General features: G+C 38.6%; 1 protein-coding gene across 7 annotated transcripts in view; it reads right to left on the minus strand.

The window, feature by feature from the left end:
• Nucleotides 1-3,613: 3,613 nt before the first annotated feature.
• The window catches only part of MPP7 (membrane palmitoylated protein 7), a 165,049-nt gene continuing 149,183 nt past the window's right edge, over nt 3,614-19,479 (minus strand). For 6 of the 7 annotated variants that reach the window (XM_026083530.1, XM_026083527.1, XM_026083529.1 and 3 more), the window contains 5 exons: nt 12,867-12,947; nt 10,884-10,977; nt 9,680-9,788; nt 7,973-8,116; nt 3,614-6,801 (listed from right to left, as the gene is read on the minus strand). In XM_026083530.1, coding sequence (XP_025939315.1) covers nt 6,622-6,801; nt 7,973-8,116; nt 9,680-9,788; nt 10,884-10,977; nt 12,867-12,947 — 608 coding nt within the window. In that variant the 3' untranslated portion in view covers nt 3,614-6,621. The remainder of the gene's footprint in view (nt 6,802-7,972; nt 8,117-9,679; nt 9,789-10,883; nt 10,978-12,866; nt 12,948-19,479) is intronic. The other variant, XM_026083528.1, reaches the window with a different exon arrangement.

Consider the following 19,479-nt stretch of genomic DNA (forward strand, 5'->3'; position numbering starts at 1 on the left):
GAAGATAATTCAAGGTCAGTTCTGTTTTTTCACAAACCAATGGTTCAAATTAGTCTTTGGTTTTGGTTCTGCTTCCTGCTTAACAGCCGTGTAAAGTACAATATCATGAAAAATACCTCAGTAGGGCTAATAATTGAGACTACTCTTTCATACTATCCAAATAGCACCAATAATAACAAAGCTTTCATGTCGGTCTTCAAGAACAACCACAAAACCGTTTGTGCCTTACTACCAGTAGTAGCCAGAACTGTGAACGGGACTTCCAAACCTACAGGCTGCATCTGTACCAGTAAGGAAAATGAGCCAAGACCTGTTGTTCTGGCTCTGAAGGAAAGTGGCACAGCACAGCACAGCTGATACATACACAGCTAAATTTTCTCCCCCAACCAAGCTGGTCTCACCTCTGGGAGAACCAATCTGTTGCTCCCCTTGAACTGTGCTTGGGCACTATGCAGCACAGATTAAACCGTGTCAGGAAGCACGCTAACAACCTCATCCTCCTCTGGGACGTTGAATCCCAGTTCTCAACAGTCCGTTATGCCAGGATGGCTGCCAGTGCCACTTTGGTAAGAAGAGCTGGGCTCACTACAACCCTTTGTACCTTCTTGCTGGTCCACATCAATCTGCCACCTCTGACTTTTATAGTGAACTTCCTTGAACCAGGGACTATGTTTTGTTCCATGTTCATACAGCACCTAACACAGACCAGCCTCTGTCTAGGGGCAGAGGTCCAGAAGCTGCATCAAAGTAGATGGAATGGGGATACATAGAGCTCTCAGACAGAGTAAAATATGCACTATGGAGGCTCCTGGCCCACACAACAACCAATGTGCAGTTTCCACATCATAAATGTGTGCCCTCGTCATGAACCCTGGTGACTGCTCTCACCACCTGAAGCCTAGTGTGATTTCAGGGAACCATCACTTCTCACGAATAGACCATTAATGCACAGCTGGGAAAGAAAGGTGACTGAAATATCCAGAAGTCAAATACAAAATGAACGGAACTGCCCCAAACTGTCATTTTCTTGAACAAGAACCCCTAAAGCCAGTGCTGGCTGCATAAAATTAAAATTGCTTCTGGCCTGTTTTATCACGCACTGCTCTCATGTACCTGACAGGCATAAGGACGTCTTTCAGAGCTGTTCTATTTTCGTGGGCCAGAGCACTGTTCACATGCGTCTCCAGCTGGATCAAATTCTAGCTCTGTGCCTCTCTGTTCCAGAAACACACCACCCCGAGCGCCCATTAGGAGGGAAGAAAAAATGTCCTCGTGTCAAATGTTTGGTGTCTCACTGGTTTTCAAGATGAGTCAATTATCCCTTTTCCCCTTGTTCAACTGAAGTTACTACATTAAATCTGTACAAGGGCCAAGAGGAAAAAGAGAGTGAAATTGCCAATGATTAAACGCAGTTTGGTGAGTTGATGTTTAAACTGTGACCCATGTCCTCTCTCTGTGAAGGATAACAAAATCAGGAGAAAATGAAGCAACAGCTTTGCCAGCATCAACAGGATCAGTAGTACTCCTTCCAGAAATATACAATATTATATTTCAATTCTTTCAATAATTCCAAAAATTTCACTGTTGCTTACCAATAAAGATTTACTGGTCCTTATTTATATTTATCAAAGAAGGAACAGAAACCATGGAATATTAGCAGCCAACTTGCTAAACTCCCTTGTTCAGTGACTTACAATAATAAAGATACATTTCCAGGATAGTACCCTCCTTTTTAACACACTCAGTTGTGCTCTCTGCCATACCCACAGACCCACCTTCTTTAAAACATGCATCTAATCCCTTAAAACTAAGTTTCCACTTAAGGAAAATTATAGCATGTCCTCTGTTGTTTTTTTTTTTTTTTTTTAGCACAGTCAAGACTTGAATATCAATATGACTACTCAAAAGAAGAAATATGCATACAAAAGAAATTGTGACCTGTTTTTCTCTATTTATTTTTTATCAAGAAGTTTTCATATACTATTTGTGCCATTTGAACCCTTTTGGGAATCCTGAAGATATGTTTCTCCATTTAGATATTGAACTGTGTAGTTGCCAACTTTGTGTCACTAAGTCTTTGAAATTTTGTTTAAGAAGACATAGGTGTACCACTAAAATAGGAGCAAACCATAAATAAAGTATCAACAATCACAAGTGTTTACCCTCTTTGTTGAAATGTTGGATGTCAGCTGCACAAAATACTATAGTATTTTATTTTAGAAATGTAAATTCATTCCATACGGTCTTCCAAAAATGCAACTTGTATTTCAGACACAGATACCATGGGGGAAAAAGTATCCAGCTGTCTAGAACTTCAAATTCTCTCATTTGTACTGTCATTTAACATAAGACAAAATTTAAGACCAGACCTTAACTGTTTCCAAATGTTGTTTTTGCATAGTGTTTCTGCAGAAATCTTTAACCATTGTCAAACATCAGAACTCTTAAACAACAAATACATGCATTGTATTCCTTCAGTTTTGGTTTCAGACATTTTTCTGTTGACTGCTTGGTATCATACATAAATCATGGTAATATATGATAAATACTTAATGACCTTGACAGCAAAAGAAGGTTGGGCAAATTGCAAGTACAAATGATTTTAAGCATTAGTACAGACATAGAAAACTCTTGATCCCGTGGGAAAATGACTGTAGACATTACAGTAGTAAAAATATGTTCAGATTATAATTTTAACTGTAAATCTCTGAAGAAACTATCTGTCCTTTGAAACAATCTCACAAAAACTAAATACCAACTTTAGGGAAGAAAAAACTCCACATGCATAGTAGAAACTTGAACCTGAATACATGTGGGAAATGCAGAATACTGCACTGAAACAAAATGGAAGGGGTTTAAAAGTCTTCTCTCTAATCCTAGTATGTGCTAGGCTTTTTTTTTTTCTGGAAAAAATATAACACAGTGATAAAAGTAAGTCAGTTTAAATATTACCTTCTTTGAGTCTTACGAATGAACACAACCTTCCTTGTGCCTTGCAAGTGGACTAGGAGCGTAAATGGCCAACGACACGCTCCAACGTGATAAAAGCATTTTTACAAGCACAGCCAAGTTAAGTAGTGACATGTGCAGGAATTTCTAATGACATGGCAATAACTGGCCGTAAGCATCTTCACAGGCCAGAGGAAGGTGTGAGATCTATATTGAAGAAGGCAGCAGCAATATTTAATGTAGCTGACACCTTCTTCTTCATTCCTTTTCTGAATATTCATCTCTTCACACAAACCTTGACAGAAGCGCAGCAGCTTTGTAGATTAGGGTCTCAGTCTGCGCCATCATCTGGAGTGTCCCCTCTCAGGAAGCAAATGGATAATTTGGGGGTGGGCTGCAGGAAAGGGTAAAAGTCTGTTTTGAAGGAGAATTCAACAACAAAAATGATAAATTAAGAATTTTAGTCCTTGTCCTATGTTGATTTATTTTTCCATTTAAAGATAATTGTTTTGAAGAGTTATAGTTATGGGAAAAACCTATGAAATAATTTACTACTTAGGCATTTTATCTTTTAAAGTCATTAGATCTCTATTTTATGGTGCAACTTACAATAAAAAAAAAGTACGACCTTTAGTGATTCACCAATAATTTATTGTTTTGCATAATAAGGTAAGATCAGATTTTGGGTAAGACAGCAACCAATGATCTGATGGCAACTTCAAGTATAGAGCTTGGTACAATATTAAAAAAATTACCATTTGCTTGACTATGGCAAACAGCTAAAACACAATAAAATATCTGGACTTGACTGTCAAAACATACAATTCTCTAAAAACCCACACAGCACAACTTGAATATGTGCAATATTAGAAACATATTTAGTCATCTTCAGTCACAAGTTCTTAGAAGTCAAAAAGAACAAACACCACCTCATTGGTATGTCACAAGAGGTGAGTAAGAGGGTCCAGAGATCATTGCACCGTGCAGGCTCCTGTCCTGTCAAAACTGTTGGGCTAAGACATTTTGTACCTTGACCTGGTGTTCATCTATGCCTGCCTCACGGAGGCCGGTGGCTTCTGTTTTTGTCGGTAAGCAAACACTGCAGCAATGTTGGTTTTGAAGAGCAATCTAGTAATCTATTAAAATTATTTCTCACTCCTTAAGGACTCCATGCACATTTTACTCTGTTTGCTGGATACATTTTGGGAGGGGAGGGTGGGGGGTTCCCTTCCTTTTGCAGGTGTTACAAGTCAGGAATTAAATTCTGGCTTGGAGACAGGGGCAGGCAGCCATGTGTCTAGGAAATTATTGCCAGGGCTGCGCTGGGGATCAGAGAGTCGGTGTCTCTGTGAAAGGAACAAAGGACTGTGCAGCTCACTGCTGCCCGACACAGCAAACCTGCTGCAGAAAGTCCTCCGAGAACACACCGACCCAGGAATGGGATTTAAAATCATTTCAAAAGGACAGGAAAAAAAGCCTGCAGGACAGCCAGAAAAGGGAGTTTTCAGAATATTCTAGCATCTATTTCTTAAAGAGAAAAGCAGGTCCCTTACATGAAAGTTATTCTACACTAATGCTCTGAGACACCCCAGGTTAGAAGCAGTGCTAACAGAATGTTTCATTAAAAACTAAAGCTCCTTTTGTCGAAAATGGTCAGATCCTGAGATGCACAGCGCCCTCACAGTTCTTGTTAGTTGCAAGAGATGGTGAGTGCACTCAGCACCTTGCAGGCAAAGGCAGACAGACACGCTGAATACCAGATCCCCTGAAAAATAGTTTGATTTTCAGCAATAAAAAAAAATAGAAAACATTTTTTTCAACCCACATTGCAATCTGCACGCAATTAATTTAATCAACAAATTTCTATTTAAGTTACAAAAAAGTTTAAGTCCACCAGAAAAATGGTGAAATTTGACAAAAGTTACACTGTAGCTGTTCAGACAGAGCATGTACCTGCACTGAGATTCAGTACATCTGTAACTCTTGCATAAACATTTCCAGACTCCTAGGGATTTTGCTGTTGTTGCTTGCATTTCATTAGTTTTATACAACTTTAAGCCAAATGCAATGACCCACAAATTAAATATGCCTAAATATGCACTTAGAATAAAACTGAAAAATCTGATGGCTTTATCAGCATTTAAAATGAAATAGAGTATTTACATGGAATGTTGAGCTTGATTTACAAAGACAGCGTTTCAAATTACAGGGACCTAGTAATCCGTTTAACAAATGATCACATTAACAAGAAATTTAAAAACTTAACACCCCTTTTCAACCCTTTCATAAATATATAAAGTTTCACTAAATTCTTTTTTCTTTAAACAAGACAGCTATACTCTCTTTACAGATTAACATGAAATAACTCTGTTTTCTGTTTGAATGCCACAGATGTGATGATCTGAAGTTAGCAAGTTCATATACACATTCTGTACTTATAAGACATATTCACAACACAATTAACACACAGGTGTTACTTGGTCTTTATAGATGTACTCATTTCCTGCATATCAGTAGTAAATAAAGAAAATTACCAGGTTATCTATAATATAATCTATTATACATTTGCTTATACTGCCACATCAAAYTTAATATGAGGTTTCTAACTGTGTCTGACCAGTGCCAAGGATATTTTTTATACTGAAGTTTACAGCATTAATTTTTTTTCAGATGGATACAAAATGCCTGTTACACTATTAAAAAAGTATCACTACATACTAAACAATAGAAAGAATTAATTTATTGCAACTGCTTCCCAGATCTCAAAGGTTTCCTCAATAATTATTGGAAAATTCCTGATGGGAAAACTATTCTAAAGGATGCTAAAAATGTTTGAAATCAATTTAAAGAAAAAAAAGTTATTCTCTACTTTTTCCTATTCACACTAATATACCAGTGATCTTACAGAGATTAATCCCAAAGAAAGATTTTGAAGTTATATACATAGTAACTTTACCCTATTTAAATAAATATTCCCATGAGTTTTCTTTATTGCGCCACAAAGCATGCATGAAAATATTTTCAATCCATGCATGCTCACAGCAGAGTATTTCACAATTAAGCCACTGAATACATCTTGCTTTTCATGACTATGTAAGTGCAAAGGAATACTAAAATCACTCTGTACATGTAAGACAAGGTTCACATCTAAAAAAGTAAAAAGACTTATCTTGATACTTAATTTAATTAAAATATGATGTCTTCCTCATAAAAATGTTGGTCACTTTTGCTTGTTTCAGTTCTCTCAAGCACTTAAGGGATAATTTCCAAGTGCTGATGTGCTTTTTATGAGAGTAGTTATGTTAAAACCGTCAAACTGCTGATCTCCAGTATTAGTATCTTCTGCTAACTCTCCATTAAAAAAAAACTTACCTTGGAGATAGACTTTTGAATGACAAAGAGGTGTTTGGCAGTTTTGTTACACTAGTATTAGCTCACTTTCTTGAACGTAGTAAGAACTGGGTTAAATCTGACTGTACTGTGCCAAAATTCTGAACAGAAGGATTGAAGACAGAGAAAAACAAGACCAATTTTTCAAGCACAGGAAGACTGTACCTGCTCTTCAGTTAGAGTTATAAAGCCCTCCTACCAAGAAAACGGCAACTAAGTAATGCCTAAAAATACACCATATTTGGATTCTGAGACATTACCAGATGTTTGTGCATTTAAATGTTATGAATGTAGCCAGCTGACGGGAACCCAGAAGGTCTCAGTCTCCAATCTGTCAAAAGTTGTTTTGAGCTCACTGTAAGCTGTAGCAAGGTCATCGTTGACTATCACCTTATCAAAAAGATGGCCATACTGGCTTTCCATCACCTGAGCAGATTTAATCATTTCTTGAAAATCTTCTTCCTAATAAGATCAGTGAAAGGAGTAGTGAGTCCATAGAAACATTAGATAAACTAATTCTGTGGTAAATCTAAAGTTACTTGCTTATTTTTCATTTCATCAGGAAATGGAAACTGTACTTTTTATTAAAAAATTTATAGAATTTACCATATCAAATGATCTCAGAACATTCTCACAAGTAGACTTTGCTCAACAGGCAATTATTTCCTCTTTTCCCTTGCAGCAACACAATTAGTCACTAAATGGTAATTGTAGAGACACTTTGTGTTAACAGTACCAGTGGAAAGTGTTTCTGTTTACTTTGATGATACACTGAAAGCTTTGTTACTTAATTCTCAACTTGCTATTATCAAGGGATATATTACAATACTTTATTTTTTTAAGAGCTTGGTGGATGTGTAAAAGATCAGTGAATTTCTATTCATGGTCTGGGGAGGGAACAAATCTTAGGAATTTAATTGATTATATAACTATGAGACATTAAAACTGTCCCAAATAAACAATGTCCTGAAGAAAGATTACTCTGAAGAATGGACTACTTTTACATTTCATATATCATACAAAATATTCTAACAGTGCAAGATTTCCAAACTATTTCAAAAGCATATTTTAGTCAGATACAGTCTCATCAGTGACTTAGCTTGAAACAAAATCTTAAAATTCTAAAGAACATCTGAATGAAGGAAACAAAACAAAACAAAAAAAAGGTCTCTTACCAATGGATGTGGGTTTTTAATTAAAGCAGCATTTACTTTTTAAATTAATGCTTTATATTTGAGGTTTGCTCTAAATTTAGATTCAATAATATACCTGATAAAACAAGAAAGTTCTTATACTTAGCGACATCTGAGCCCACATGCAACAGTTTTAAAGAAAAGCCGCAGCATTATTTCTCATAAAAATGTACTTCTTGCATTTTGGGGTTCTGCGATGACATAAAATCAAACAGAGCACTGTGGAAACGTAATGCATGAGCATATCAAACAATGAAAATGCCACAGCAAGCTTAGGATGTGCGAGAGACTGGGAGACAATACGTACACTATGTATAAATCCTGACAAGTACTCTGGACAGGATCCAGTGAGGACCAGTAACAACCTTTAATTCAAGGTAAACTACCACAAAAAACTCTTAACAAGTTCTCATGTTTTTACCAAGTCTAAATATACTTACTGTAAAGGGTTTTGCAGTTCCCCTATCATCTTTACTTGAAATAATCTTTGCATTTTTTCTGGTCTCTCTCAACCGGTCAAGTGATGGAGGCTTTATAAATATAACAAATGGTTTAAATTCACATGTCCGTAAGTGTTTCACTGTCTGGGAAGAGGAAAGATTACAATTAGTTTATTTCTCACAGTGGAATTTACTGTTACAGTGTTATTTACTGTTTAATAAAAGAAAACTCTCCACTAACCAAAAAAACCCATAAAGCATTTCTAGAAGACTGTTTTTCATTTAATGCCACCCCACTTTGTTGACCAGCATCAATTCATATAACAAGAATTTTTTATGTGAATGGTAAGAAAATTCCTAATTTCCACATGGGCTGCTGGGAAATCCCATTGGCAAAAGTCAGGCTGTCCCTAGTATTGCCACTTGCAGCTGGAGAAGGGAGGAGAGCAACAGGAAGTCCAGTAGGGGAAGAACAGTTTAACAACATATTTTAGAAGAAAAAAACCCTTTCTATACCCATGAAAAGAAATGGAAAAAGGTGTTTGTGACCCTTGGTCGCAACAGGTCAATCATTTGTTCTCTTCAGTACCATCGGTCTGCTAAATAATTCCCTGCTATTTACTCTTCCTGAGATAATCAGGTGACTCTACTCATGAAATCGGAGAGAAGTCCGTAATTCAGATTGCAGTAGAGCACAAAGCAGGGATGCCGAGCTTTCTACGATCTTCACGCTGCCAACGCCCACAGGAAAATGTCGTGTCGGAGAGCGGGATCCCAGAGCAGTTCACAAGCGGGAGCTCCCCAGGAGAGCGAGCGCTTTGGGGAGAAGCCGCGCCGTGCCAGACATGCCGGGGGCCCACAGCGCAGCTGGTAATACTGCCCGCTGCAGCCCTTGCCTCCGTCCCTTCCTCCCACGGCGCACGGGCCAGCTCACCCGGACGCTCCCGGGGCCACCCCCGCGGCAAAGCCCCGCAGCAGACACCGCTCTTGCAGGTGTCGGCGGGCTGCCGGGGGCTCGAAAGCCACAGGCAGAGAGAGCCACACAGACATCACACACCCTCGGAGGAGAAATAGTTTGGCTAGATTTAAACAAAGTAGTCGAGCTCCTGGAAGCTCTGCAGTTATCAGTAGCATAAAATTCCCCGGGGGGGGGGGGGGGGCTGTTCGGCCGGCTCGCAGACAAGGCCAGCACGAGAACAAGTGGTTTAGGTGGGAATGTTCTTAACAACTGCCCAGCCAACACTACGTTTAGTGTGTTCCTGCCTTACATCCATCCTGCATGGAAACCCTTTACGTGAACAGGCCTGCTGAAGTCAAGCAGTTAAGTGTGCGAGAGAGAGTTGCTGGACTGTGTGGTAGCTCAAGGATATTCTGAAATTAAAGTTGATTTTTGAGAGAAACTCTAACCCAAAACAGCAGAAAGATGAATGAAAATACCGGAGCATTTTATAATTAAATCTTCACTGTTAAGCTGCAGGCTTTCAATTCTGTTAATTACTAAGCTGAACATTTGCCAATCTGTATTGAAGTTTCCTCCTTCTCCTCCTTCAGGAAGTCTTGCTATGATTAAGATACCCAGCAAGCTTGGGCAATAGAAATTCAGCATGGAATGAAACATACTTTTCTAGAAACAGAGTTTTTTTCCTGGAATATCAGTATGTAGCACAGGGAACTAACTACAAGATGCCAAAAGAAGTGCTTACTTACATGAGGCTGCACATCCAACAAACACACTTTGTTTTTAGCTAGAACGGATCGAACGGAGTCTAAACTTGTACCATAGTAGTTGTTCTTATATTCGCCATACTCAATAAACCTGTGGCAGAAGGTGAAAACAACTGGAATCATTTCCATTTTCTCCAGCAAAATCTTATCAGTTTGGTTTATAAGATCTAATTCAGGAGCAGATATACTTTTCTTTACATGTGAGTTTTACCATGTTTTATAAAGGAAATGCTGTCAAGTACTTCAGCATGTCAGTTTTAAGAAATCTTCTATTTTACCACTTTCAAATCAGTAACACCTGCTTGTATTACAGTAAAAGCGAAAAAAGTACTATAGTCCCACAGCCCACTAATATTTTCCATCACCTCTTTTTCTGAACTAATGCAGTGCAATAAAACAGTGGATAAGCTAAACAATAGAAACTACTGAAATTTCATTGCACTCTACAGAATATCCAAATTCTCTGTCTCAGAAGAGGAGGAGGAGCTATGATGGTGCTAATGGAACCAAGGCGGCTGGTTATGTGCTATAAAAGTGCAAGCACTATTTGCCAAAAAAGCAAAGCACAGTTTGAAGTTTCAATAAAACCCACAGCTTTGTGTCTAATACACTTTTGCCCTCTGAAACACTAGGGCAGAATTTCAAGCTACAGTATTTTACAGGCTGCTAGGGAGCATGATGCTATCATCGTCTTCATTTTAGCTTAATTTCTGGAGAGTTTAGGGTGAGGGGCTTCACTGTAGGTCTCTAAGTTTAAAAGAACAGGAAATGCCTGTCCTGAAAGAGAGCATAACTACACAAACATTGATTTAAACATGTTTGCAGTGTTTCCAGGCCCCTCCTCCTGGCGCTGCAACACTATTGCCAGGACAGATAATGTGCTATTAAAAAAGTGCTCCCTCATCTTGAACACCAACAACTTTGGTGTCTTATTGATAAGCTGCAATACTGAAACTGCTCGGAAACTCGGAAACATTTCTGTTTTGTACACAGTACTTTTTTGTTCTGTGGTTTTTGCAGTTGTTCTGAACTGCTTAGATATTAAAATGTTATTTTCACACATCTTCAAATCACTGCAACTTACATCCACTTTGAAATATTACCTAAAATTACAACCAGCCACATTTTATAATAAAGCCATTCTTTTAACTATGGTTCAGTTTCAGGTAAAATCTCTTCAACATACTTGTTATTCTGTACATCTGTCTCAAACAAGTGCTTGGAAATGAAAATGTATTCAACACCATCACTTTCTTGGCCTCTTCTTGCTCGGGTAGTGTCTGCAGTGTCATTAAAAGAAAAAAAAGGATAAGATGTGCAAAATAGCGTAATGTAAACTGGTTCAGGAAACACCCAAAAGCACACAAGCCTTCTGTGACACTAAGCACAGCAGTTCTCTAACTTCCGATGGACTTCAAGCTGCTCTGGATCTGGTAGGCGGCGCTCGAATACATGACCGGATTGAGGTTAAAAGCATGCAAAGGAAAAAAATTACTGGATAAGTGTCAGATTATCATTTTTATTAACTAGTGGAAAAATCCCAATAAAATAAGAACAGACAGCTGAACAATAAAATGAACAGCAGTCCATAACAATTACCCCACCTTGCCACTTGTTAAACTTATTAGCATATGAGACCATAAAGGGAAACACAGTTCACTAATCTGATTTATGAAATGTTATGTTCATTAACAACACTTGCAGCTATGGTATGTGAGGCGTGATAATAAAAAAATGGGGTGTGAATTTTATGCTGCAGTGCTTTCCTGTTCCTGGTGATTAAAAAGGAATTCCTTTTTCTTTCAGTAGTCTTGCATTATTATTTGCATTATGTATATTTCCTCTTCACTTCCCCTCCGGTACAAGATAAAAAGGGGGATACTGTATGCAGAATGCGACAGTACGATGTATGTCCAAGTACAAACGTTTTGTTTTTGAATAAAACTTATTTGTGGGGTTGCCACTTACGAATAACGAGTCCATTCCAAACTCATATTCATTCCAATTTGCACTTGAGAGCATCATGTATTCTCCAGCACATCTGAACATATCTGCCCAGCTTGCAGAAACACAGCCTAAAATGGCACTCGATGTCATGCTCTTCTCAGGTTGACACGAAAAGAAACATTTCCACAACAAGAATCCCCCAGTCTCCTTGAAAATCCTGACTTACTGAATTTCAGGGAGAGGGATTTCTTTACTTGTTTGTTTTAAATTATAACCACAAATTTTGAGGAGAAAAGAAAAAAGGCAGTTTGATGAATATTGGCAATTTTTAGAGAAATAGTTTTGGACAATGGATAGCATATGCTTCAATATGTTAAATATTTGGGAGCATCTGGCTTTTTTGTTGTTGTTTTCAATACCCAGTTGAGGCAATATTTGCAAATCAAATGAATCACTGAAAACAAACGTATGCATTTTTCCATCTAGCAAACTCATTCATATATATACTTTATAGAATATCTGTATTTGCAAAAAAACTGGGACAGTATTTCCCAAACTCAGAATGTCAGATCCATATTTTTAAAGGACCCCTCTAGGAAGCAAAATTCCAGGGAGAAAGCAGACCACTGAATAAAAGTTTAACTAAAGCTGTCAAGTAACTCTCAGTGAAGAAAATCCAGCAACGTACTGTAGAAGTTCCTATAGAACAATGTTACTTAGAACAATGTTATACAAATCACACAACTTGATCAGATATGGGGAAGAGGAAAAAAAAATCAGCTTTTTTAAGGCTAATCAAATGGATTTAATTCATTTATTCATAGGATGAAACTGTTTATCATCAGTCTTCTTTTATCAGCCTCTCTAAGATTATCTAACATATAAAGGCCATTTGGCTGCACAGAAAGGAAGAGCTGGTAATGGAGTATGCTTCACTGCTTTACAGCTGAATCCGGGCTGTTTTTCGGATGTTTCGTTTACTGAACTTTGTTGACATCAGTCATGTTAAGCTTGCACAAAAAATGTACTGCAATGCCTATGAGCCAAAATGTCTTATCAGTTTAATCAATGCTATTTAAAATACAACTGCAGCAGCACTTTTAAAGATTAGAAAAGTGATTTGGATGCCAAGCTTAGACTTAGAGGCCCAAATTTGAAAATGTCTTTAGTTAATGTAGACTAAGTAGAGTACTAATAGAGTAGAAATGTATTTTTTACTTACGTGGCACTGTTACCCCATAATGCTGGGTGTCACTGATCAGCAATTTCCGTTTAAGCTCATTCAGTCCAACCCCTACAGGACCTGAAAGAAAAGTATCATGCTTTTTCCTGACAGATAGTTTTCTCTATTCTTAAGGCATAAATACTTTCTGAGATAAGATTACATACTATATAGCTATAATATATATTGGCTTTTTAATCAGTCATTTAGAAATGCCCACGGATATAGTCTCTCCTAGAATACACAGTACTGATGAATTTCAGGAGATCAGAGTTGGTAGTTATTCTGTTCCAACTTTACTATTCTTGAGGAAAAATCAGTGAAAAAGTTGACAGCAAGGCCAACTTTCTTCTTTTCTGTAGCAACTTGAGCTCCCGTCATTCCCTTCCTTCAATATACATATATCGCTGTCCTTATGCCTATTACAGACACCTGCACCTTAACCTGCAGCTTTCCAGCCTAACCGCTTGGTTTGGCTATTCATTCTGCAGGAACATCCAAACTCTCATAGACTAAACTCGCCACGTGGTGTGCTTAGCCTTCCACTGCATGCCTTCCCCAGGAGAAGAATCACTCCCACTTTCTCCCTCTGCCCTGTGCATACTGCTCCTTCCACCCCCAGCAGCAAACTTCAGACGGAAACAAAAGCACGGTCTGGCCAGCAGCAGGATGCAACTCTCCACACCCATCTCTTGAGTGGGTCAGCCCAACCTTGCACAGGGACAGCAGCTCCCCTCCAGGCACAGAGCATTCCCCAGGCCACAACCTATTTGGGTGGGTTTGTTTCTTCCTTTGTTGTTGTTTTTTCTTTTAAATGCTTCTTTTCTCCTGCCTGCCGTCTGAACCGGTCCAAAACAAATGTTTCCTTCTTTGTGTGGCTGCCAAAGAGAGACCACTCTTGGAAAGAGGATGGCAGAAGAAACAAAGCCTGCATGGAATTTTCCCAGGGCTTTTTTTACCCCTCTCCTCCACCTCCATCTGAGTCCTGCTGTCCTGGAAGTTGATGAGGAGACAGTCCATTTGCTCTCCTAGCTATCCCCAACTCCGGCCGTTCAGCTGTGGTGCCTTGGGTGCAAGGGTGAGTTTCAGGGAGGTCATGCCATCCCTGGTGAGGGCTCACAGGCTACGCGGGGCAGTCGCTCACCACCCCCAGACCTCCCTACGGTGGCCTCCAGTCAGTCTGCCCAGCTGGTGGAGGGGCCCTTGTCTGCGGTGGGCCGTGGTGTGGTCCGCGCGTGGAGGCAGCACAGCTCGGTGTGCTTGTGTGTGTCTGATGGTGCTCTGTGTCCTCAGAGCCAGGTCAAGAGCAGAGCTTAGAGGACAGTGAGTCATCTGAAGCATAACCCAAATAATACAAGGACTATACATATGTTTTTAAGGAAGAATCTTGCTGTTCTCATAGAAGCAATACATATATTCATTGAACGCTTTTTAATAGAGACATTTTATAAACTAGACATAAAATCCTATAAACATTTTAAGGAAATAGTGATATATTGGTTAATTACTATTGAAAGTCTGGTATCAGGAAGCAAAGACTGATGCTTTAACTCCTTTAGGTGCCAATTTGCAGAAATGACTACTCATCCTGTCTGAAGTTAGAAACACATAATGATGAAAAGCAAAAGCTTTCTACTATCCCCAGACTATGGTCTCTCTGTAAAATCTTAGTGTTTCTGCATTTATAATTTTATATGTTTACATAAGTTAAACACACAATTATATTTCAAGTTCCATCTCTGACCTGCCTGTAAATTAACCTATCAGTATGTATAAATGTTTATTTAATATGGTGTACAGCAGCCTCTACTGGTGCATGTCTGCAGAGGAAAGCAATGTGTCATGCAGCTAATGGCATTAATTTTGTTCTCAGTCTTTTTAAAAACATGCTACCTTTTCTAATTGTACAGTTATTTAAGCAAATAAGGATTTTTGCACGGAAAGTTAATTAAAATCCTCAATATATTTTAGAAAAGCAGAATGAAACAATAAGTGCAATTCAAGTCAAAAAAATCGTTGTATTTCTTTCAAGCAAAAAATATTTCCCATCAAATTTACACGAATATTATTTCCTTAGTCTACAGGCTGTCAAATCAACAATGTACTTCTAGCTCTATTTATATATAAAGAACCCAGGCATTGTGTACTGTGACAGATGCTTTCAAAACTTAGATTAAATCTGTTTCCATACCAAAATCTCACTACTACTCCGTCTCTCCTTATAGATTACCATTTTAAAATCACCTTTGAATTTAACTGCTAAAAGGTGTAGAGTCTTCTGATTCAGTGCTGTCTTTGTATAACTCTCCTAAGTGTAGCAAACTGACACTGAAGGCTGATACCTAATTAGCAGTGCTATTAATAATGCTTTTTTTATACTACATTTCTTGAGTGTAATGTATACTTTTACTCTGAATATTCATTTTGATGCAACCAAGAAAGATATGGGTTTCTAATAATTAGGAATCTGAACACATGATTTGAACTCAAGAAGAGAACAATGCATCAGGATTAAAAAAGGCAATCCAAATTCTTATAGCAAAATGCCAGGGATGTGAGACCCATGACTGTAGGAAGGTTTAGCTTTACTACAGATCAACCCATGCAGCAATATTTAGTGTTATGGCAAGAGATTTAGGGATATTTTGTTTATTTTTTAGAGGAATATTTATGTCAATTGCTGTTCCATCCTGAGTCATGCAAACTAAGTTATGGCTGAATCCTGCAAAAACAAACTATAGTGCCTGCCTCACCTTATTGATGGACACTTGCAGACTTAGACCAAAAATCATTAAAACTTGCATTAAGTTTCGCATCATACACACATGTCTGAAGAAAACTGGAAATAATGTTTTATGCAAGTTCAAGACTCAGGAAGGCTAACCTGACAAGCCATTCTTCACAAAGAGATACATATTGAGCTACTAGAAATACATTTATTTGAGACAAAAAAGAAAGTTGTCTTTCAGAAAAGATTTTGGAAACTAGGTAAAAGACTGGTTTCTGTGGCTGAATTATTCCTTCTCTCCAGTACAATTGATTGCTATAATGCAATGACTGCACATGCATGTCTAACTGTAGCACTTGTGGAAACAAATAGATATGAGGTAGGAAAAGTAGAGCCTCATTATTTTGTGTTTCAGTAAATTGTAACTAGCAATGGGAGTGTACTTCTAAATTTGCTGTTCACTGAAGCAGGAACAGGGAGGTTACACTGATGTTCCCACAGGCAAGGTTAGCCTATATAAGTATTGCATTCTGTGTAAATCATACATTACTGAATCATTCTGACCTACCCATGCCTTCAGCCAGGAAGGTTTAATGGAGACAGCAATCACTGTCTAAATGGTTTACTTGAAGTAGTATGGGCATAGTATGCCATTTTCCTACAGTATTGCTGTAGATCTATTAAGCCTCTGCAAACTACTCCTCAACAGCCTTTGTAGATGTTAAAGGAAAGCCAGGAGAAAAAGTAAAGCCAGGAGCCACTCCATCTCATCCTCCCCCTGCTGAGACAGACCTGGCTATCCGCATAGGTCCTTCATGATAAAAAAAATATCCATCACTTTTGGTTTTAAACATAAGTAGTATAACAATACAGAGCTTTTCCAAAATGTCTTTCTTCCAAACTTGAATTACAGATGCCTTTTATTTGCATTGGTGACCGGAGGACACTACTGTGAGGAGTACTGACAGCCTAGCTCTGGGATAGAGCACATTTTTTGATTTACGTCACATACCAATAAACACGGCTCCTTCACTCTTCCACACCTCTGATCCTTGCTGCCACCACTGTCCACTTAGGGCAGATGCATCACCATGGATGACCATGGCATCTGAAAGGGACTACTCAGGCTCTGCATGCCTCTGGCAATCACACTACATGCACATAACTATATGTGTTCTGGGACACATGCTAGTAGTTTGTTATCACTGAGCTTGCTTTATATGGCACATCCATTCTGATGTTTAGGAAATACATTCTGTGCTAGTCTGGCCCTCACAATCAGTGAAGAAGAAGCCTTTGTGAGCAGGACTTTACCTCATTAACATAAATAAAAATTCTATTGTCTAAAAATGTATTTAATATTAAAATATTCTGCCTCTCCTTGATAGGGCTGCAAGGTATCATTCTTAGGATGCATGCAACATTTCTGAAAGGAAATGTGTAGGTAGCCTGGGAATAGTAAGTTACCAGAAAAAGACTGGTCGTATGATACTGGATAATTTTGTTTTCAGCAGACTCATCACATTCATAACAAATAAAAGACAGCACAGGAGAAGTGCCTGCATTATTATTGCTTCAGATGATCCATTATTTTAGTCCCAAGGATATGTAGACTTTATTCATCAACGTACACTTGCAGACAACATGAAATCTTGACAAAAACTAATATGTCTAGCTGAACCTGAACTTAATACATCTCACACTAGAAGGGACTAAAAATTACCATACATGCAACTTGCATTCTGTCAATTAGACTAGAGCAATTTAAAATGAAGCCAAAAGAAATTTCCACTTCAAAGTTATCAGCCTCCCCTTAAAAAGAACAAAGCAAAAGCCTAAAAAACCTTGCAACAGTAAATCATGTGTTTAGTCTTAGCATAACACATAGGACATGTCAAGCCCCCAACAATTTCAATTATAAATTAATTATCTGTCCTTTTTCTCCTGGTACTAATACCCAAATTATATTTGACAGATTATATTGAATGCTGCTACTGGCACACAAAAAGCTTTTTAGATATGTTCGCTTCTACTATATCTATGTTGCTTAGCTCTGCTAGTTTTTCCACATTTTGCCCAAGACATTTTTATGGTATTGGCCAGACTTAAGCTGCTCTTAATATCCAGAGAAAAAACATTAGAATTACTGAAGTCTGCAATAAATTTCTGAACTGCTTTTGTTACTGAAAAAGCACACTTTCTTCATTTGATTTATTACAACAAAAATCAAATGAAATCTCTAGGTATTCCTTAGATCAGACATATGCAATTTGTTAAAAAAAGTCTACTTATCACACTTTTGCACTGCACTCTGTTGATGTAAGTGTAAAATCAACTCAACCATGTTATTACTTGTTGTATATAGCCCACAATCTCACAGTGATCACACTAGTAGGTGGCTGAATTTTAGTGTTGGAGAGTGACAAAACTGTTTATTAAAAACTAAATTTAATGTTCCCTTGGATATGAGTGATATAAAAACACAGCCACTCAACAGTTCGTAACAGTCCCTGATAGAGGGTCATATTTCTCCTGCTCTGCTGCTTTCAGAATACAGGAGATTTTACTAATGAAGCATCAACCTATGTGCTACTGCAAAAGAAACAAAAAATAATGAGAAGGACACTCTGGTTACTTCTGAAAAATTTAACATATTTTCTCTTTTTTCAGGTGACTGAAGCAATGTATTTTGATTAGACCCATGGGGGACCCAAGGCAGTGACAAATTCTAGAAGAACAGAAAGCTGACAAGGGATGACATCTTGATGTCTGCCTTCTGCAACTATGTTTACATCTGCTCTTGGCGCACAGAAGTCCACCTCTCATCTACCTTTCTCTCAACTTGTATATTTACTTATTCTAACACAGGTCATAGTTTTATTGCTTTCCATATATATATTCTGCCTTGGCTAATCACAGAAATTTATTCTTTTTTTTTCCTTTTCTTTTTCCACATGGCGATATTGATTGATCTGTAAGAGCAGAAGGCTGTGTTCACACTGACTTAATTCTTATGAGTTTTAGTACAGTTTGACTGCCAGGTTCAGAGTAGTCACTTTGATAACTACATTTTAATGCCACCTTTTCCTTTTGTTTTAGCAAGGCTTTCAACATGGTCTCCTACAGCATACTGGTATCCAAGTTGCGACATTTTGTCTTGATGGGTGGACAACCAGGTGGGTGAAAAACTGGATGGATCATGCCACTCACAGAATAGGGGTTAATGGTCTGTACTCTACTTGGGGACTGCTTACAAATGGAGTTCCTCAGGGGGCTACCTTGGTACATAACTGTTTCTTACCTGTATCAATCACTGGAGGAAGAGACAGAATGTGTCTTCATCAAGTCTGCAGACAACACCAAACTGGGGATGCAACTGACTTGCTTGAGGGCAGGGCTGCTGTTCAGAGGAACCCAGACATGCCACAGGAATGGGCTGAGAGAAACCTCATGAAATTCAACAAGGACAAATGCAAAGTCCTGCACTGGGACAGAAGAACCCCCACAACAGCACTGGTGGGGGACTCACTGGTTCGGGAGCGGCTCTGCTGAATAGGACCTGGGGGTCGTGGCTGGCAGTGAGCTAAGAAGATTAACAGCACCCTGGGAGGCATCAGCAGGAGCATAGCCGGTAGCTGCAAGGAAGTGATTCTCCCCCTTTACTCAACACTCATTGCACCACATCAGAAAACCTCTGCCAGGCTGGGCCTGCACTACGTGAAAGCTGTTGATAAACAGAAGCAAGTCCTGTGGAAGGCTGCCAAGCTGGTCAGGGGCTGGAGCACACAGCCTGTGAGGAGAGGCTGAGGGAACTGGGCTTGTTCAGTCTGGAGAAGAGAGGGTGTCAGGGGACCTATCTAATTCCTATTGAGAAGGCAGAGCCAG

The sequence above is a fragment of the Apteryx rowi genome, unplaced genomic scaffold, assembly GCF_003343035.1.
Source record: "Apteryx rowi isolate R43461 unplaced genomic scaffold, aptRow1 scaffold_606, whole genome shotgun sequence".
Lineage (NCBI taxonomy): Eukaryota > Metazoa > Chordata > Aves > Apterygiformes > Apterygidae > Apteryx > Apteryx rowi.